General features: G+C 36.2%; 1 protein-coding gene across 3 annotated transcripts in view; it reads left to right on the top strand.

Moving 5' to 3' along the window:
- Positions 1-23,381, top strand: part of LOC144453776 (actin-histidine N-methyltransferase-like) — a 123,553-nt gene that overhangs the window by 44,342 nt on the left and 55,830 nt on the right. For all 3 annotated transcript variants that reach the window (XM_078145125.1, XM_078145126.1, XM_078145128.1), the window contains exons 6-9: positions 2,382-2,492; positions 2,983-3,063; positions 4,103-4,167; positions 4,443-4,501. In XM_078145125.1, the coding sequence (XP_078001251.1) occupies positions 2,382-2,492; positions 2,983-3,063; positions 4,103-4,167; positions 4,443-4,501 (316 nt within the window). The remainder of the gene's footprint in view (positions 1-2,381; positions 2,493-2,982; positions 3,064-4,102; positions 4,168-4,442; positions 4,502-23,381) is intronic.

Consider the following 23,381-nt stretch of genomic DNA (forward strand, 5'->3'; position numbering starts at 1 on the left):
GCTTCATTAATGCGAGTCAGCTGGAACGCTGACTTCACTTCATCAGAACGATGGAAATATTCAACCCGCTTAGTACAGAAGATTTGCCAATCGATTTCGAGTTGTGATGTGTGCCACTTATTTTCAAACTTACACACTTCTCTTCTCAATGACAGTAGTTCCTCACAAAACCATGGGCCACGCACTTTTTGACTTTTTCAGTTATAGGGACAATTGTATCCAATACCTTCCTAACAGTTTCATGATAAATTCTGCCAAGTATTCAGCGTTCATGACAGGTGGATAGTCTGCGATGCTGACCGCATGTTTATGTTTGTCATGCAAGTCAGCCTTGTCAATTGTTCGGAAATTCCTTCACAAGATGGTGAACTTGCCATTTGGTGGTAGCTGGATTTTCAAACTAAAATAAATGGTACTGTGATCGGAGATTACAGATTCGTTGACTCTGACAGAGTGCAGGAATTGATCATTCGATAGCGTTATTAGCAAGTCAAGAGTATGGCCCTTGATATGTGTAGGTTCGGATACATGTTGTAAACCCATAGAATGCAAAAGGTCGACAAACTTCTTTGTATCCCTTAAGTCGGTTTCCTCAAAATGAAAATTTGAAGTCACCTGTGATTAGAAGATGGCCAGACGATGGTACAGCTGTTTCCAGGAGCATTGAGAATTCTGAAATAAACTTGCTGATGGTCACTTTATTCTTTGTTGACGGTAGACGACAATTACATTGCAGACATTGACTCGACAATTGAAAAGTAATGTCTAAGGCTTCAAAATACTGAAACAAAGACGATTGCTTCTCAATGACGCAAAGGTTGGAACAGGCTAACACTGCTACCCCACCCTCTTTTCTCTTTGAGCGAGGCTGCTCATAGATTGTGTAGCCGCTGATCAAAGAGAGAAACTCGTCAATAACTGGGTCATCTTGACTTCTGAGCCAAGTTTCTGTTATGGCTAAGATGTCAAAATTTTCAGTCAACAATGTCGACATTATAGCACTGACCTTCCCATTAATAGAACATGCATTCCACAGACCAGCATTTAGTTGTAATTTCTGGAAGCATGAAGAAACTCTCGGAATTTTCACTAGAACAGGGTCACATTTGTTTTGAACAAGGTGTGCACTCCTAGGTGTTATTATGGTAGGAATAGGTAGTGACTCACTATAAGTAGCATCAATGCAGATAGGAATTTGTCATAGTAGCCAGTTCTGCACCTATTCTGTTCGATCTTTTGACCAAAGACAACAACAATTACTAATGATAGTTGGAATCGAAAACATAGGTTTGGGGTGTTTGCGTCCAGCTTTACGACCACGATAACAAAATGAAGACTTGAAAGAAGGCTTTGCAAACCGCATACTTTTTGCCTTCCACTGACCCCATGACAGCGACTGACGTATGTATGACCAAGACCTTACAGCCATGATGGGTCAAGAACTGCAGTATGTACCAGTAAATGAAAAAGTTAGCTAACTTTCTGTCTCCAATAGAGGAATACAACACTGCAACAGTTCACCGTTCAGTTCCAAGTATCACTATAAAACAAGCCGTCATAAAGTGACAGTAAAACGGTGGCACATGAACTGTAAAATCGAATAAAACTGCAGACAGAATCAACACGTTGGCAACTGATCAACAGCGCCATTACATCATTTAGAACTTGCATGTAACAAGAGATTTGACGCTGTCTTCTTTATGGACGATCGCACAATGTCACACACAAGCTCAGTAAGCAAAGTTTAACTTAGTTTGTTTATGGGGGAGTGGGTGTGGCATCAATGCGATTGTTGCACTCCATTTTCAAACTTCTAACCAAGTTTTGATGGAAAACTTTCACTCATTCAATGATAATAGCATTTGTATGTACTATTGAGATGTCAATAAGGTGATAAAAATTTACTTCTATTTTGAGATATGATGCTGAGTATCTGGTAGTATTTTTAATGTGTTTACAATCATGTTTTTACATTACATTGATCATAGTGGTGTGTACCGTGTGACCGCTACAGATTTCATCATTATTTAAACGTTGTTTGATGTTGCACTTGTGAACGTTCGGAGGGGGAAGGGGGTTTTGACCTAAATGAACGATGTTCATTTGTTAAGCTTGTGTGACATTGTGCAATCATCGCTTACCAAGAGGCTGCTCATATAAGTGACCTGAATCATACAAATCTATTTCATTTCTACCTTCCATGGTTCTCTTTATCTTTTTTTGCCAAAAATGCACATAACTCATATGATTAGCAAATCATCCCTATCACCTTCACTGTACCAAAGTTGTTGTGAAACTTAAAGGTTAGAAATTAAACACCATATGCTGAACCATATATAACTTAACAGATTAATTTTGACATTTGTTGTATTCACTGACAGGTAATGTGATATCCAAGGACAGGGTATTACAGGCAATGCCTAATATCTTATTGTCAGTTCATTTACTGTGCGAGAAGTTACTTCCTGAATCTTTCTGGATGCCATATATCAGTATCCTTTCACTTCACACAGTTAAGATACACATCAAAATGTAAAACTTAATAAACTGTCTTCCAATCCACAATTATTGTCTGTGCACATGTCTGTCTGCATGTTTATGTATGCACAAATGTATAATATACACATTTGTTGATGTGTCTACCTGCCTTCCTTTGCAAATGTCTGTCTGTCTGTATACACATTTATGTGCTTGCATATAGATGTGTGAGTGAGTGTGTGTATAAGTGTTAAGATAAGTTAAAGTCTTTGGAAAGCTGCAATAGACCTTTGATGTTAGGTTTAGTACTTTAACAAGTGGAATAAATGACCTTGGCATTAGGAAAGGAAAGAGAGGCTCACATTCATGTGGAAGGAGGGATGACAACATGAAATCAGTTTTCAAATCATGTTTGTGACAGATTATATGTGGTTATGTAATATTCATATTTCAGTGTATTATTTCTGTCGCATAAAGTGTTTGACATCCTTATCCAGAATTCAGGAATGCTTCCTCGTAAATATACAACTCCACTCTACTTTGATATTGAAGAACTAAAGCTCATGCAGGGATCCCCATCTCTTGGTAAGTTTGACTGTACTAGTTTCAATTGGAATGAAAGACGTTTAATTACTTTATCGTAAACAGCCAACCCCAAGAGATTGATATGTAAATAAAAGAAAGGAGATCTTCCATTCTGATTTACTGCAAGCACCATATACAATATAAACTAACAAGTTTGTGGGAACCCTTGTAGGTTTAAGATTATTTTCATTCACAGAATTTTATTTTTGATCATATTTTTGAAAGTTAATAAGTACTTCATTGTTTACTTTGTATACAAGGATTCCATATCTTCAGATAGTGTTACTGCTGGTCGTGTATCTTGTAGTGTGTTGGAGAAATATGAGACTTTTAGAATTGAAGTCTGACAGTTAGGACATGTCACTAAAATCTGGCTACTGGTTAAATATATTATTTGAAAACACTAACTTTATGTGTATCTGTTTATAGTTAAAACGTATCTGCATGTAGTATAATTGTACAGTGTTGAATAGATTACAATACAGCCTATTGGTGATTTATTGTATAAATATAGCACGAATGGCATTGTAGCACAACTATACAGTTTTTAAAACTGTTTGCCCACATGCTGATCCAGGCTAGGTATAGGTGTTCATTTGTTGAATGACTATCCAGTTGCCTATCCAACCCTGTTGTTCTCTTCGCAATATATGCGATCATTTTACTGTTGCTATATGGGTGTGGTCATGTTGCTAGACATATTTGCATACATTTTTAGCACATCTGAACTGATAAATGATAAGGTTCAGTAGTGCCATAAGCATGGCAAAGTGTCTGTCTCATTCTGAGTGTGTGTGTGTGTGTGTGTGTGTGTGTTTAAATGACTTAAACTTCTTAAAGTCACCCACATACGCAAATGCAGACAGATGGAGGGACGGACAGACACCACACCATGCCTATAGCACTACTGAACCTTATCAGTTTAGTTGTGCTAAAAATGTCTATTGTCTTTTGACTTCATCAAAAAGTTGAATGATCAAATATTTAAACTTGTGGCAAGAATCCAAATATTGATAACATGTATTTTTAATCCCCACAGAAGATGCACTGAAACAGTACAAGAACATTGCAAGACAGTATGCATATTTCTACAAACTCTTCCAAGTAAGCCTACTTTGATTGATATTCATTTTTGATACTTTCTTGTTATTACAAAGATTCAAGAATGAAAATTAACATGCAAGAAAGAGGAAGAGTATGTTGCTACTATCATAAATTTGCCAAACTATAATTCAACAAATTAAAATTCTCATGTCAATTTATGAAAAATCCTCCATTCCATAATTGTGCAAATCTGTTTCTGTAGTTTGGGGAAATTGTAACTTGAAAGAGCACACAATGATTTGCAGTAAAAGATATTCCTCTTTATTTTGTCCTAGAGTCTACCAGATTCCACCAAGGTCCCATTTAAGGAATATTTCTTATTTGATGATTACAGGTATGTATGATATACATTGTTCAGAACTAGACCAGGCTCCCAGAGAAACCTGTGGAGATTTATTTGTTGCAGTCAAACTGAAGAATATTTTATTTGCAAACAGACACAGCAAAATGATGCAAATTCAGCTTGTTTTAGTAAATTCTGTGTGACTTTCTGTGTGACTTTCAATTGCATGAAAAACAAATGCTGCTACACATTGTACATGTACCATATTTTTATTTTCTGTTGACATGAGCTGAATAAACTTGCAGTCTTAAAATAGTGTGTCAACTTATTAAGAGTACAAATTTCACTATACAAACACCACCTGAAATTTTCAGCAAAAGTTTTCTTAAAAATGTTTTCTTCAACATTGGTATGATTTGACCACCTCTTTTCTAAGTTACTTCAGTGTAATAAATTGTTAACATGATGTACCCAAGTTGGTTTGGATTTTATACCTGATAGTTCAATATTAAGTAACATCTTATAACATTTCTTAGGATACCTATAATCAGGCATTTTGAGAAGTTTCATTATTATTATTATTATTATTATTATTATTATTATTATTATTATTACAAGTGAAGGGGTTTAAATAGTATATAATAACAAAGCATTGTGTGAGACAATTTAGAGGAATGGTGCCTGTTGGTCCTATTGTCAATAAAATACAAAATACATTTTCCTTAGGAGGCAACATTTTTGGGCAATTTACATGTATGGCAATTACGATTTGGCAAAGGACAAAGGGCCACATTTTAGACCAAGCAAAATCAAATATAATGCAAAGTGGACCCGTTTTAGACTCTTGAGTTCGAAAAAACCCTAACCCCATTTTAGACCAAATGACTTGAAAACGAACCCAAAAGGTCGGCACATCAATGTATACTCAAATAAGGGAGTAGCCCCCCCCCCCCCCCCCCCCCCGATATTTGTCTGAACAGCTCGCATCATGACCAAGCAATACATTGTTCTGTTATGATTTATAATGTTGCCGATAACATTCCCTGAAAACAATATTTGCAATGAGTCTTACTATATTTGTAATATTATTATTCCCAAAGCGCTGACTGGTACAATTATTTTGATTATACAGTGTTGCAAAGTTTACTGAAAAGATTATCGCTTTTTTTCCGACACCCTGCAGGCACTCAGAGCTGTGCGAGTGTGATAAAATTGAGCCAGGTTTTTGAGCTATTGGTACTTATTTTATTGTTCACAATATATTTGTGTGTCGTTGTGGTGGAGTCAAATGATGTATCCTTTCGTTGCAAAACTTGGCCTCAGATTTCTGTTTGCTATGAAGACAGGTGTACTTGATATTTAAGGATCATTTACAGAAATAATAGTTACCAACGCAACGTTAGATTTGTTTACGAATTACGTCGCTGTACCCATCATCAATGTCGCTTATCAGATGTCACACTAAATGATTGTGTTGCTTCCCATCAGAAAATTTAACTGAAGGTAAGGGAAATTTTGATCGTAACATATCCAGTCATGAAATCATCAGGTTTCTGGCAATTTCCATGACTTTTTTTTAGAAAGATTACAGTTCAATAATATTTGGAACCAACAGCATAAAGTTAGCGCTAAATATTACGTGATAACAATCAATCCCAGTCAACCAGATGCACATGTGGTATGTTTGTGCCTCCTGTATGGTGTACGGACGGACTAGCCTGTCTGTCAGTGTCACATTTTGCTTCTTATCTTCAAGATGTTTTAAGAAAATGAAAATAGTCGTTGTCTGATCAACAGAATTTCTCTTCCACTGAAGTTTAGACAACATTTAGTTGTATTCTCATGTAAACGTTGTTGATCGTGCATGATATGTCACACTGACCTCGTTTCCTTCGATGTCTTTATGAAACTAGGTCAAGGGTTAAATTCACCGAGAACGAACACTTTCGCAACATTGCTAGTCTTGTTTTGCCGCGTAATCATCAAATATTTTCCAGATAATTATGAATAAATTTCTTATTTTACACTTTGGGCTTTTTAGTTTTGTCTGATAACCAGCCACCTTGAATACTATGTACTCACTTTATTTCACTTTCTCTTGATTGGGTTCATTACCGGCCATCCACACAGTGACATGAAGCAGTTTCATTGTCTTTCAAAAACGTACCCGTCCCGTTCGTACTGAAGACTTACTGTGCATGTACATGTGGTGTGGTGTATCTATGAGAACTATGGCTAGGCATGTCTTAGAGTGCAATTTTTTGTTTCATTTATTTATTCATTTTGTTTTGATTTTTGACGTGGGAGCGTGAGGTATTCACTGCACTGTGCGTCTGTGCTATGTCCATATGAACGTGTTTTCGCCGCGATGTGTGTAATTTTCCAGGTAGACACAACATCATTGTTGTGTCTTTTTATATTGACTGCGTCAGTGGTACATGTTATTGTATCAAAATAAAAGCAATCAACTATCGGTAGTCTGCTTGAAAGCAAGACAAACAATCCGGACTACCATGCATTACAAAATATTTGCAATGCCCTTTCTGTTTTTAAGTCAACTTCGTGTAAATTTTAGCAACTTGTAAATTAATGATTATTCCTAGTCGTTCGGCAAAGTCATGTAAACAATAAACTAGTGAGTTGGTTGCTTTCATTGCCTATCATTTTGTGTATATGATGTGTGTACGGCACACCTCGTACTGCATGCTGCATACACACATAAATGCAGTGCACATAACATGCGTGATTCGCGTGATAACTATAGCTACATTGTAATACATTCTAGTGACGTTAGTCGTCTTGCACGCGCAAAATAAACCAGTCGCCATCTTGATAATTCTGCACTTGTCAGCAATCTTCACGACTGAGAAATTCTGGATAATAATATTGATATTCCTGTAACAATCGATGTAGTGATACTGTGATCGATCCCAACTATATTGTGTCCTTATCGTTTGAATTTGGCATGTGTCACTGGGACCTGGAAATATGTACGTACGCATATGCACATCATGTTGTCAGTTGAGTTGGAGAATTTAAAAGCAGACGATATTTTGTTGGATAAAATCCAAGTACAAACAATAATATACAGTATGGAGTCAACGATCATGTCAACTTGTACTCAAATGTGTGTGTACACTTACTTTGAAGATTTTGTAATAAAAGACTTAACCACACAGCGTAAATGGTCACGAACTGGTGGTATTTTAGGTATTTACAATTTATTCTGGTGATTTTAGAGTTTTAGAATTGCATAGGTTTGATACAGATAATTTCAAAAATCATGAAACCTTGTTACAACATATATCACCAACCCATACATTCAAACAGCAATGATGTTTTTTCCTAAATTTGAAATTTTTAAAGTGTTTTATGTCTAATTTTTCAAAAAATCACATAATATGGTTATTTTGGTTACCATGGCAACTGATGTTCATTAAATGACCACCTTTTTTGAATTCAGCATGACAAACTACCCTTGGTAGTAGGGTCAATGTGCAAATAAAAAGATATTTATCAGATTTATAATGTTATTTGTGGGATGTATGTGTATATAATGAAAACATAATTTTCACGTCTAACATACGTTTCCATGGAAACAGCTATCCAATTTTATATAATTTATGTTACACCAGGTAGCACTAACTCATACATGTCTAATACAAGGGTATTTTTTCACTGTATTATCTTTTTAGCTCCGCTGTCAGCGAAAGCTGAAAGCGTAGCTTTAGGTATAGGTGGGTATTGAGGTATAGAGAGTAGAGTGAATCATAGGTGTCCGTCAAACTTTTATATTTTTACTATCTATTCCGAAAGTGACAGTCGGAATTCTTCGATATTTGGTGTGCATGTTCCCTGGGGGGAGGCTATTCAGATTTGTTCATGCCATGTTGATCTGTGCCATTTTCAATTTTTTATGATTTTTTTTCATAAAATGTCATTTTCATCAACTCCTTGAAAACCTCTTATTAGATTGCTTTGATATCTGGCGTGTTGATGCGCAGGGGGTAGCTTACTCAGATTTGTTAATTTCAAGTCAGCACATCCTCATTTTTATTTTTTATGATTTTTTTTTTGTAATTTGAAAAAAAAATGAATATGTTAATGAGCATAATGACCGACGCCATATTGGAAATCAGTCGACGAGACTTTAAGTAAACTGCCACTTTTCAAAAGACACTATTGACGTCAAACAAGCAATGTAATATGTGCTATAGTCATAATTCTACGCATTGGGCGCCCAAATGACAAGCATTTGTTCGAAACAGGGTTGTAAACTTCAAATCCAATTCTGCACCCTTCTACATAATCAGCCAGTCCGCAACATCCTCATTTGCATACTCTATCTTGATTCGACCAGAAGCTGAAGGTGACCTCATTTGACCGAGCGATTTTCCACAGCAAGTATCTTGAGTATCAACACAGGACGTTCTTGGTACTCACTAAAATCACACTTCAGACCCACTATAAAAGTGTGATGTTTTCAGATAACATGTAACTTGTGGTTAATTCTATATTGTCGTGCAATTTGGAATGACAGTGAACCAGAATTCAGACAACTTGCGTAAGGAAGGGCATGCCAGGCATGCGGTTGAAGTTTATATGGCCGACAGTTCACATGTAAAGTTAAACGACATGAACGTGTCTTGCCTTTCCAAAATGCAAATATTTGGCAAGTAAAAATAATTAAAATAATTACAACTTTAATTTGGCTTCAGACTTTGCATTATGTTTTGCGTATCTTTCCCCGTTTTACATGTAAATCCGAAAAGGTTCTCTCTCATCATGTCATCAGTGTCAGTGATCATACCTCGCGGGGCTGCTTTGAGTACGAACGAAGTGAGGCATGTTGAGGTATTTTGTTGAGAATTATAAATATTGCGAAATGTCAAGTACAAGGTTTAAATACAATGGAATGATGAAAAAAATGGCAGAGTCTGCTGACAGGCGCCGGTCACAAGAAATACTGTGAATTAAAATATCAGACGATGTATGTATTAATCGCCGACAATCCACCCGTATGCATGAGGGACTAACCCGGAAGCAAGTCGTTGTCAGCCATACGTTACAGTGGTAACACCGTCCGTGAAATCGCTGCGTTCAGAGTGTCATTATTCACAGAATTGTTGTTTTCGAGTGAAAACCCGTCTTGAATTGTATAACTCTAACAAATGAAGACATGTCAAGTTATATTTTGAAAGTTGTATCGCTAGTTTGAGACGATTTTCTCACGTACTATCGAGGCTTACTTGGAAGTAGTAGGACCTTACTCCAGTTCATCGGGAAGTTTAGCCAGTCCGATAATTCTTTCTGGTTTAGTTTACAACACTTTTGATCACGCAGATTTTGTTGTTGTGATGAAAAGAAATAAAAAAAAAGATCATTTCAACCATTTCGTTGTGTTTTCTTTGTGAAAGGTAACCGAACATGAACGAGTGTTACCACTGTAACGTGTGGCTGAGAATGACTCTCTTCCGGGTACTTGAGATTGTCGCCGTACGGAAACTAAGATGGCGATTAATACATTTCTTCCCTATATATATCTACCACAACTAGTACAAGTTGAATGTTGTTGACTTTGTAAATTTGTTAGAAAATTGAAATTCAAATTGCCTCAAAATTATTTTAGATCCCTAGTTTATTTCATTCATCATTAAAATTTTCCAGGGTTACAGCTGTAAGACACTGGAATTATTTATAGCCAACCTCAAAATCCTCTTTTTTTTCTTTTTCTTGTGTGCATTTCCCAGTCATTTTTTTCTGAGATTTTGTGCAATTTTTCATAACAGTAGATTTTTGTTATAAAATGGTGACTATGGTATAAAAGTACAATACATTACCAACTTCTGTGTAAAATGTGTTTTATAGTGAGACATCATATGAAACCACTAACCACTTTATTGCATCGCTAAAACAAAACTGCATAGTGAAGAGCTGATGACCTGAACCACTTCTACATGTCACCAAAATAAAAAATTAAATTAAAAAAAAAACCAGCGGAGCTATTCTGACCGATAGGTCGCTTGTTTTCAATGTTTTATGTCAAATTTTGGAAAAAATGGTTAACATATTATGGTGGTTTTGGTTACCATGGCAACAGATGTTCATAAAATGACCCCCTTTTTTGAACTCAGCATACAAAACTACCCCAGGTAGGGTGGTTAATATTCAAATAAACTTGATTATTACAAAAATATTATTTCTATATACTATTTTATAATTATTACAAGTGAAGGGGTTTAAATATTTAAACAATAATGTACGCCCTCCCAGCCCATAATGGACGAAAGCAAACTTTGAACAACATAATGGGCCATTATGGAGTGCAAAGTTTGTTTGAGTCCATTATGGACTTGGAGGGCGTACATTATTGTTATTATTTTATAGTTTTGCCAATTCCAGTGAATTTGTAGACCGAGAAACGCTAAACAATGTATAATATACACAGCGCTGAACATCGTCTGCCATGTTCGGCCCTGAAGCTGAATACTAATCATAGCGACACACGTACGTACATACACACACATATACACTTCAATGAACTGCTGTGAACACAAATTTGTTTCATGAATGCGTTGCATTTTTAAAAAGTAGAAATGACAATCATAAGTAACAACATACATTTCGAAAAAATACCTAGTCGTATGAAGAAACAGAACAAATAAGCTTGTATTGTTATGCTCGTTCCGGGGCCGCGATGCCCAATAACGGAGTACATTATCAGTAATAATGTACAGCGATGACGTCACAAAATTCACTGGAATTGGTAATGCTATAATAATATAATATATAATAATGAAAAATGTTGGGAGGACTTTAGAGGAATATCACTTATGGTTGTTGTGTAGGAGGTGTAAAGGTTGACGTTTTACACCCACAACTAATTGTTCAATATTTCCCATTCAAGCTTCAAGTCGTAACAATTGGGAGCTTGCTACTTGCCATGTATATGAATAAAAGTATAACAATATCATTTTATTTATGACTAAATTGGCACTAGCACTGCGGCCCAGCGAAGATCTCAATTGTCCAATATTCCCTGAAGCATTTAGGCACTAATATTTGATTGACAGCTACGGTAGCGGTAGCGATGACTCAGATTTTCACAAAACCCCTTTGGTCTCAACTTACTATTTTTCAGACAGATTGGTGTGCATTTAAAAAAGTTGAACATGAGCTGAGCGAAGTTTAGTTGTCACAAAATATGTTGCAAAGTTTAGTGAAAAATATATCAATTTCACGTTTTTCTGATATGAGCGCAGTAGTACTGTACTGACTGTGGTGAGTGTCCGTGGAACACATATCGCTGCCCAGTTGATAGCATTATTTGTTGACTGGTATTACAGAATAAGGAAGGTAGACGTCTGTATTTATGTAGGTGTACATGGTAAAATGTGCCGGTTTATAATTACAATGGTTTTCTTAATGAGTTTTAACAACATAGTCAGCGATAGCACATCATTTTCCAGAAAAGTTGACAAATCTAAAACCAAGAGATTTTTTCAAAACCCCTTTGGTCTCTATTTATGATTTTTCAGACCGATTGGTGCGCATTTGAAAAAGTTGAACGTGAGCAAAGTTCAGTTGTTATAAAAGAACACATCCATTGTTTTTCTATGGGAAATCTGACATAGTATTCAGAATTAAATGTCAAATTCGCACTCCTACAATCGCTTGATTTATTTTTTTTTTATCTTCGCGTTACTTGCGATACAATTTTGAGATTTTAAGTTGTTTGAATCTCTTCTAAAATCGTATGGTTTTGATTTGATTTGATCTCAATCGAAAATGCGATGTCATTATGCTGGTATGCCATAAAGTTGACAACCTGTGTCATAACTTCTGCTAGTATAAAACGTTGTAAAGAATATCGTTTCATTTATTACAAATTGTACTTTCATGAATAGCCGATAACATGTAATAATATATTAATCCGAATGCAAAAACGTACCTACATAATCGAATGTTACATCGCTTATCCATCACGATCATGTCATATGTTCAACTGAAGTTTATGTACTACGTATGCATATATATATATATATATATATATATATATATATATATATATATATATATATATATATATATATATATATATATATATATATATATATATATATATATAGTTTTGGTAGTACTGGAACTCTTTCTTGGGTGTAACTCGGAGTTTCACGCATATTGCGATCATCAGACACTCTGAGGCCTACTCTCTGGGTGTGCTGTATATATAGAGTGTAGACAATAGAAATACCATCACTATTGTCTGTGTCGGTGGGTAGGTGTTGTATGTGTGGAGGTGTTGGTTGTTATTGTGTGGGTTATTGGGTGCGGACAAGTAAGTGTTGGCGGGTTGTTCCATGTTGGGCTTTGATGTTCCGTTAGTTAACGGGTTTAATAGTTTAGGTGATAGATGCTCTATTGAAGTTGGACAAATAAAACTTATTCTCGTGTCGGCATTTGGATATCAACTCAGTTCTTTTGTTTAGTGTGGAGCTTTTGTCTGCTTTAATAATAGTTAGTTTTTCGGTTAAACACAGGTTGCATCGTTTTGTTTTATTGGTGTATGCTTGGGCTTTCTTGTTGATGGACCAGGATACGGAAAAAGGCTCATTGTTTCTTTTCAGTTTCCAAATGTGTTTTGATAGTTCCGTGCTGTTTTCGTGTTTTTCATGTTTGAATGACTGTTTGTGGTTGGCGTATCTCTGTTTGAAGTTGTTCTCTGTTAGACCGATATATACTTTTGTTTGTTTTCCGTGGACGGTGGCTTGGTATACGATGTTTTCCGTTTGGCATTCGCCGTTCAGAGGGCAGGTGTCTTTCTGTCTGCAATTACAGGGTTTTTGAGTGGGTTTAGTTTCGCTGTTGGAGATGGTGGCCATGTTTGGCATGCAGCTATAACTGACTTTGACATTGTTTCTGTTGAATATTTTGTGTAACTTAGAGTCTGCTGGGAAATGTTTTGTGATTACGTTGAGGAATCGTTTGCCTACATTGGTGGCTACATTTTTGCTGTATGGTGGGTTAAACCAGATGGTGTTTCTATTTCTGTTTTTCTTGTTTTTTTGCGTTGGGGTGCTGGTGTACGTGATGTTCTCTTTGTGGCCGCTGGTTTTTAGTGCATTTTGGTACAGTGGGGCTGCCTGGTTGAAGATGTGTTCGTCGGATGATATGTCGGAAATTCTATGGCCGATGGCTGACGATATGTTCTTGATGATGCTGGGTGGGTGGTTAGACTGTGTGTGTATGTACATGGGGTTGTCGTTGGGTTTCCTGTAAGGGTAATATTTACCGTTGTTGAGGTTGAGCGTTATGTCTAGAAAGTTGACGGTTTTCAGATTGGTGAGTATGGTTATTTTTAACCCCATGGCTTTGAAGGTTTTAGTTATGTCTTTTCTGATGCTTTCTGATTTACTTCCGGTGATGTTCTTGAAGGCGGCTAGTCCGTCGTCCCTATATAGACCTATGTTTTCTTTACCGTATTTTTTGGCTAATTTGTGTAGCATGAATATTCCGACCAGTTCGCATATTTCGGCCCCGTCGTTGCTTCCCATTGTGACGTCAAATGATTCTTTTTTACCCATGGTTTGGTTTTATCAAAGAGGAGAGATTTCCGCGCGTGCATGATAATTTGTTTGTCTTCATCTGATATGGTGGTGTATTGGCCGGCAAATTTGAGGGATTCTAATAACAATTTTTCGGTTATGGATGGGTAAAAGTCGCATATGTCGAAGCAGGCGAAAGTGTGTTTGTTTTTGTCATCTAAGTTCTTGAACCATTCGATGACTGACATAGAAATTTTCCATTGGTTGACGGCGACTATGGGTCTTATGTTTTGTAGGATGGTGTCAAGTATTTTTTTGCTAATAATGCCTATCTCGCTTTTTGCGGGGTTGATTAGTCTGCAAGGTAAACTGTGTTCGAAATTGTCTTTATGGTCTTTTAACGTTATAAAAGCTTCTTTCTTGGCGAGTATTTCAGTCTTGTGCTATACTTTTTGCTTCTGCGTTAATGCTGTTGTAGGCTCTATCGCTGGCGGGTTTGTAGTGTTTGGTTATATTATCTCTAAGGAGTTTGTTGTATTGATCTTTTTGAAGGAGGTACAGGTTTCTGGTTTTATCGGCTGGGATGATCATTTCGTGGGAGTTTTTGATTTTTCTAACAACCAGAGAGTAGGCCTCAGAGTGTCTGATGATCGCAATATGCGTGAAACTCCGAGTTACACCCAAGAAAGAGTTCCAGTACTACCAAAACTATTACGCTCTGCCACTGCGGTATAGAGCACTGTTTTATAGCAGATTGATACTCACCGAGTTATATATATATATATATATATATATATATATATATATATATATATATATATATATTATTATATATATATATATATATGATTTACACTGCCAAGAAAGGAAAGTTGATCTTTGTTCTTAGCAAAAAGGTATGTAGAGCTTATGACTTCTTTAACGTACATGTTTGTAACAATATAAATGTCAGCGCAACTGAAAAGGACAAGAATACCGGTATGTCAAGATGGGGTTGTATTTTCAAGCTGAGTAATTTGTATTAAATCGTAATTTCACACAGTATATCTTTATTTCTGTGTTATGCTGTCATTATTGCTAACGGTTGCAGGCTTTTACATGTAATATTTAACAGAAAACTAGCGAAGGCCTGTAATTTTCTTCACATTCACGCACACTGGTTTGTTTATGTATGTACATGTAGCGCTCTCCTTGTGCATGACATGTTGTAATGTAGTTGTGCCCAGCCCATTGATATTAATTTTGGGATTGTAATTAGACCTTGTAATCGGCACAGATCTTCTGACATACATGTTAAGCTTTTACGACCACTCAGTTTGTGACTCGTTGCATATTTTATTTGGACTTAGAGTAATAAAATATTTGGTATTTTAATAGCAAACCCATTCGATTGTAGGTGTATGTTAGATGTATTTTTTTACTAAAACATGGCATTTGTAATGTAAGCGTATTTTATGTTTCCATGGAAGCCACTCTCCAATTTTAGATAATCTGTCTTACAAAGGATAGCACTAGTGCATTTGTGCCAAAAGTAAGGAATGTGTTTGTAAAAAAATTTTGTTCTTCGAATTTTACATAAATTTTGCCAAATAATGCATAATATGGTGATTTGGGTTACCATGGCAACAGATGTTCCTAAAATGATAACTATTTTTGAACTCGGCACAACAAACTACTCAAGATAGGGTGGTAAATATGCAAATAAACTATGTTATAATTAAATTTATCATGTTATTTTCCAGATATGTAGGTGTTTAACCAACACAACATTTTTTACTCTACTCTGTTTCCATGGAAACAGCTGTCCTATTTTAGGCAATTTGTGTTACAATAGATAGCCCTATGTCATATATGTCAAAAACAAAGAAATTTTTTCATTAATTTTCATTTCTTTCCATGTTTTTTGTCAAATTTTGGAAAAATCATCCACATATTATAGTGATTTTGGTTACCATGACAACGGATGTTAATAAAATGACCCCTTTTTTAGCTCCGCTGTCAGCGAAAGCTGAAAGTGTAGCTTTAGGTATAGGTTGTATAGAGTATAGAGTGTATAGGTGAATCATAGGTGTCCGTCAAACTTTTACATTTTCACTATCTTCTCTGAAAGTAACAGCCAGAATACTTCGATATTTGTTGTGCATGTTCCCTGGGGGGAGGCTATTCAGATTTGTTCATGCCAAGTTGATCTGTGCCATTTTCAATTTTTTATGATTTTTTTTCCAAAAATGACATTTTCATCAACTCCTCCAAACTTCAAGTCAGATTGCTTTGATATCTGGTGTGTTGATGCACAGAGGGTAGCTTACTTAGATTTGTTAATTTCAAGTCAGCACATCTTCTCTTCTATTTTTTATGATTTTTTTTTTGAAATTTGAAAAAAAAAAAAAAAAATGTTAATGAGCATTATGACCGACGCCATATTGGAAATCATTCCGCGAGACTTTAGGTAAAGTGCAACTTTTCAAAAGACACTATTGACGTCAAACAAGCAATGTAATATGTGCTATAGTCTTAATTCTACGCATTGTGCGCCCAAATGACAAATATTTGTTCGAAAAAGGGTTGTAAACTTCAAATCCAATTCTCTCTCCACCCCTCCTACAGAATGGTTCATTCCAGTATATGCACCTCATGATCATTGTGAGAAGTCTTCCACACATCGTCCGAGAAATCGCTGCAATCAGTGTCATTATTCACAGAATTGTTGTTTTCGAGTGAAACCCCGTCTTGAATTGTATAACTCTAACAAATGAAGACATGTCAAGTTATATTTTGAAAGTTTTATCGCTAGTTTGAGACAATTTTCTCACATACTATCGGGGCTTACTTGGACTTGGACCTTACTCCAGTTCATCGGGAAGTTTAGCCAGCTCGATAATTCTTTCTGGTTTAGTTTACAACACTTTTGATCGCGCAGATTTTGTTGTTGTGATGAAAAGAAATTTAAAAAAAAGATCACTTCAACCATTTCGTTGTGTTTTCTTTATGAAAGGTAATCGAACATGAACGAGTGTTACCACTGTAACCAGGAGGGTCTATGCTGTAACGTATGGCAAGGGTTCGACGACATACACGCTGGTCCGCTATCCCGATAGGTATATCACAGGAGCTCAGAATTCAAACCACCGGCTATATGATGAATTCACGGTCATAGTAAAATTCATTTGATTTTTAATTTGCTATTTTGACCAACTCCGGTTGTCTATTCGCGATAAAATTACGATTAGTTTGGAAACGGGGTAGATTTTCTATGATTCCGTGTCATAAAAGCATGTGTTGTGTAGTTTTCGAAAAGCACACCCGGTGAGAAAGTCGCCCAACAGGCGATCTCGCGCCATTGCTGTACTACGTGGCACTTTATTCTGGCGGGGTGTCTCTTGAAAACGGGAATAGCGAAGGATGAGCCAATCAAGTGAGACCTTTCAAATGTAGCTAATATTATAGCCAATAAAATTAGTTGTACGATGATATGTGTATAATAAGGCCTCTACACTGTAACAAGTAAATAGTAAAGTTGAAATCTTTAGTCACATGAATTCGTATTTATGTACGGATGCGTAGTCTTTCTGAACAGTAATTTTTAGATCAGTTAGTATTTAAACTACGTTTCTGAGTTAATTATTCGGTAGGTTATTGACGAGCTCCCTTTGTAAAAATGCTGTACAAATTGGATGTCGGCATTCGCCCGGCCATGTTCAACGGAACTAGTGAAGCTCAATCATAACAATGGTGGCTGTCAAAATCGAAGACGCAATTTGACCGTGTTGTTATTTCAGTGAGTTTATTCAGCAAGAAAACAATGTGTTCTATGTTTTTGTACTTCCTACATGATGTGATGATCGTTTTTTTTACCGGTACAACTTACAGCCTACAATGAAACTGCTAACTTACTTAGTAACACTGACCATGGATGTATTAGTGATACATCACTAATACATCCATGCAGTGACACGATTCCGTGTTCCGTGTTCCGTACGCATGTTCATGTTTTGGGGCACATTTCTAAATACGCGAAACCAGTTATTGAATGTGTAGTGGATATTGATATTCAGTTTGAAAAATTAAAATCCTGAACTTTATTTTGCGAACGGTTTTGTCATTTCTTAGTAATTATAGGGCCGACTGTATCACATTTAACGTTTATGTCAACCCGGAAGTACATAGACACGAAAATAGACGAAGTGACTTGTACATGTAATTAGTAACAAAATTTTGCTGTAACTGCTGGTAACCTTCAAATTTATTTATTTTTATGTTGTAAATACAATTTCTAATATGCACTAAGAACAACACTATAAAGACTTGCTCTATGGGAAGGTAATTTTTTGTCTTTTAAAAATGCAATAGTTAGATCAATGTGTACCAGAAATGTTATGTAGTATTTAAGCTAGAAATAAGACCACATAACATCTTATTACTCCTCCCCCCCCCCCCAATTAAGACAAACTACTCACAGAAAGCAACAAAAAAAGAGAAGAAGCTCCAAAACATAAAAAAGAGAATAAAATTACAGTAAGGAGTTGATGATGCACAAACAACTACAAAGAAATAGACAGTTCAATTACAACACACGGTTTGAAATAAATATGGGGTTTGGAAAAGTGAATTAGAAGTAGAGCAAAAACTAAGAGATGAAGAGCCTAAGTGAACAAGTGAAAGCACTTAAAGATAGGACCACCAAATTTTTTGCAGGACTACTACGTTATCAATTTTACTAGTCCTGTGGGATAGTGACTTTTTTACTCCAGTGCCAAGTACCCGAAAGCGAGAGTCATTCTCAGCCATAATGGCTGAGAGTCATTCTCAGCCATAATGGCTGAGAATGACTCTCTTTCGGGTACTTGGGGATTGTCGCCGTACGGAAACTAAGATGGCGATTAATATATTTCTTCCCTATATATATATCTACTACAACTAGTACAAGTTGAATGTTGTTGACTTGGTAAATTTGTTAGAAAATTGAAATTCAAATTGCCTCAAAATTATTTTAGATCCCTATAGTTTATTTCATTCATCATTAAAATTTTCCAGAGTTAAAGCTGTAAGACACTGGAATTATTTATAGCCAACCTCAAAATCCTCTTTTTTTTTCTTTTTCTTGTGTGCATTTCCCAGTCATTTTTTTTCTGAGATTTTGTGCAATTTTTCATAACAGTAGATTTTTGTTATAAAATGGTGACTATGGTATAAAAGTACAATACATTACCAACTTCTGTGTAAAATGTGTTTTATAGTGAGACATCATATATATGAAACCACTAACCACTTTATTGCATCGCTAAAACAAAACTGCATAGTAAAGAGCTGAAGAACTGAACCACTTCTACATGTCACCAAAATAAAAAATAAAATTTAAAAAAAAAACAGCGGAGCTATTCTGACCGATAGGTCGCTTGTTTGAACTCAGCATGAAAAACTACCCCAGGTAGGGTGGGTAATATTCAAATTAAATATTATATAATGATAAAGCTTTGTGTGAGAGAGAATTGAGGGGAATTGTGCCTTTTGGTCCTACTGTTAATAAAATGTATCCGTATATGTATAAGATGTGCAGTGACAAAACATAGATCAGTGTGAAAAATCCTCAGGAATCCACTAGAGTGTGTTCGAATGTAAATTATTTATTTCTATATGCCAGTGTAATTTAATGTGACTTCACATGTTTTGGACTAGTTTGACTTTTACCTATATTTCTCCCGCGGCGGAACCAGTGGCCATCTCTGATAGGGGTGTGTCGTCAGTGCTGGAAACCCTAGGCCCTAGGCCAAATTTTAGACCCACTTTGACCAAAAATCAATATCCCATTTTAGACCGTTAATTTACAGGTTTTTAAAAGCATAAAGTTTAGACGAAATTACATTTTCCTTAGGAGGCAACATTTTGGGGCAATTAATGACAATTACGATTGGCAAAGGACTGACAAGCGGCCACATTTTAGACCAAACATAATCGAATATAATGCAAAGTGGACCCATTTCGAAATCTTTAGTTCGAAAAAACCCTGACCCCATTTTAGACCCAAAGGGCTACAAAACGAACCCAAAAGGGCGGCACATAAATGTATGTATACTCAAATAAGGGAGTAGCCCCCAATATCCCTCACCGGCCGTTCAGCAAATTCATGTAACATAATGTAATACACTGTGTCCAAAAAAAGTATCATTCCACGAAGTGTTTATTAGTAGTACTTGTACACTATATGCAGCAGTACATTGACAGGTACAACTATTTGATTATACAGTGTTGCAAAGTTTACTGAAAAGATTGTTGATTTCCCACTAAATGTGTTGCTTCCCATCAGAAAATTTAACTGAAAGTAAGGGAATTTTGATCGTAACATCTTTCAGTAATAAAATCATCAGGTTTCTGGCAATGAATTTCCATGACTTGTTTAGAAAGATTGCAGTTCAATAATATTTGGAAACAACAGCATAAAGTTAGTGCTAAATATTACGTGATCACAATCAATCGCAGTCAACCAGATGCACATGGTGGTGTGGGTGTGCCTCCTGTATGGTACTGACTAGCTTGTTCGTCAGTGTCACATTTTGCTTCTTATCTTCAGGATGTTTTGAGAATTTGAAAATAGTCTGTGTCAGAATTTCTCTTCCACTGAAGTTTAGACAACATTTAGTTGTACTCTCATATACACGTTGTTGATCATGCATGAGATGTCACATCGACCTTGTTTCCTACGACGTCCGTATGAAAATAGGTCAAGGGTTAAATTCACCTAGAACACTTTCGCTAGTGATAACATTGCTAGTCTTGTTTTGCCACGTAATCGTCAAATATTTTCTAGATAATTATGAATTAATTTCTTATTTTACACTTTGGGCTTTTTAGCTCCGCTGTCAGCGAAAGCTGAAAGCGTAGCTTTAGGTATAGGTGGGTATTGAGGTATAGAGAGTAGAGTGAATCATAGGTGTCCATCAAACTTTTATATTTTCATTATTTTCTCCGGAAGTGACAGTCAGTATTCTTAGGTATTTGGTGTGCATGTTCCCTGGGAGGAGGCTATTCAGATTTGTTCATGCCAAGTTGATCTGTGCCATTTCCAATTTTTTATGATTTTTTTTCATAAAATGTCATTTTCATCAACTCCTTGAAAACCTCTTATTAGATTGCTTTGATATCTGGCGTGTTGATGCGCAGGGGGTAGCTTACTCAGATTTGTTAATTTCAAGTCAGCACATCCTCATTTTTATTTTTTATGATTTTTTTTTTGTAATTTGAAAAAAAAATGAATATGTTAATGAGCATAATGACCGACACCATATTGGAAATCAGTCGACGAGACTTTAAGTAAACTGCCACTTTTCAAAAGACACTATTGACGTCAAACAAGCAATGTAATATGTGCTATAGTCATAATTCTACGCATTGGGCGCCCAAATGACAAGCGTTTGTTCGAAACAGGGTTGTAAACTTCAAATCCAATTCTGCACCCTTCTACATAATCAGCCAGTCCGCAACATCCTCATTTGCATACTCTATCCTGATTCGACCAGAAGCTGAAGGTGACCTCATTCGACCGAGCGATTTTCCACAGCAAGTATCTTGAGTATCAACACAGGACGTTCTTGGTACTCACTAAAATCACACTTCAGACCCACTATAAAAGTGTGATGTTTTCAGATAACATGTAACTTGTGGTTAATTCTATATTGTCGTGCAATTTGGAATGACAGTGAACCAGAATTCAGACAACTTGCGTAAGGAAGGGCATGCCAGGCATGCGGTTGAAGTTATGGCCGACAGTTCACATGTAAAGTTAAACGACATGAACGTGTCTTGCCTTTCCAAAATGCAAATATTTGGCAAGTAAAAATAATTAAAATAATTACAACTTTAATTTGGCTTCAGACTTTGCATTATGTTTTGCGTATCTTTCCCCGTTTTACATGTAAATCCGAAAAGGTTCTCTCTCATCATGTCATCAGTGTCAGTGATCATACCGCGCGGGGTAGTCGTCGGGTGCACGAGTCTGTATTACTGACTTGACTCTAAACACCGGAGGGGAGGGACAATTGTCAGAATCGAGTCCCGAATTCCTCCGTATGCAAGCAGGACTACGCGCGGGGCTGCTTTGAGTACGAGCGAAGTGAGGCATGTTGAGCTATTTTGTTGAGAATTATAAATATTGCGAAATGTCAAGTACAAGGTTTAAATACAATGGAATGATGAAAAAAATGGCAGAGTCTGCTGACAGGCGCGGGTCACAAGAAACACTGTGAATTAAAATATCAGACGATGTGTGTATTAATCGCCGACAATCCACCCGTATGCACGAGGGACTAACCCGGAAGCAAGTCGTTGTCAGCCATACGTTACAGTGGTAACATTGTCCGAGAAATCGCTGCGTTCAGAGTGTCATTATTCACAGAATTGTTGTTTTCGAGTGAAAACCCGTCTTGAATTGTACAACTCTAACAAATGAAGACATGTCAAGTTATATTTTGAAAGTTGTATCGCTAGTTTGAGACGATTTTCTCACGTACTATAGTACTATCGAGGCTTACTTGGAAGTAGTGCGACCTTACTCCAGTTCATCGGGAAGTTTAGCCAGTCCGATAATTCTTTCTGGTTTAGTTTACAACACTTTTGATCACACAGATTTTGTTGTTGTGATGAAAAGAAATAAAAAAAAGATCATTTCAACCATTTCGTTGTGTTTTCTTTGTGAAAGGTAACCGAACATGAACGAGTGTTACCACTGTAGCGTATGGCTGAGAATGACTCTCTTCCGGGTACTTGAGATTGTCGCCGTACGGAAACTAAGATGGCGATTAATATATTTCTTCCGTATATATATCTACCACAACTAGTACAAGTTGAATGTTGTTGACTTTGTAAATTTGTTAGAAAATTCAAATTCAAATTGCCTCAAAATTATTTTAGATCCCTAGTTTATTTCATTCATCATTAAAATTTTCCAGGGTTACAGCTGTAAGACACTGGAATTATTTATAGCCAACCTCAAAATCCTCTTTTTCTTGTGTGCATTTCCCAGTCATTTTTTTCTGAGATTTTGTGCAATTTTTCATAACAGTAGATTTTTGTTATAAAATGGTGACTATGGTATAAAAGTACAATACATTACCAACTTCTGTGTAAAATGTGTTTTATAGTGAGACATCATATGAAACCACTAACCACTTTATTGCATCGCTAAAACAAAACTGCATAGTGAAGAGCTGAAGACCTGAACCACTTCTACATGTCACCAAAATAAAAAATTAAATTAAAAAAAAAAAACAGCGGAGCTATTCTGACCGATAGGTCGCTTGTTAGTTTTGTCTGATAACCAGCCACCTTGAAAACTATGTACTCACTTTATTTCACTTTCTCTTGATTGGGTTCATTACCATCCACACAGTGAC

This window comes from Glandiceps talaboti, chromosome 2 (assembly GCF_964340395.1).
Source record: "Glandiceps talaboti chromosome 2, keGlaTala1.1, whole genome shotgun sequence".
NCBI classification, from domain to species: domain Eukaryota; kingdom Metazoa; phylum Hemichordata; class Enteropneusta; family Spengelidae; genus Glandiceps; species Glandiceps talaboti.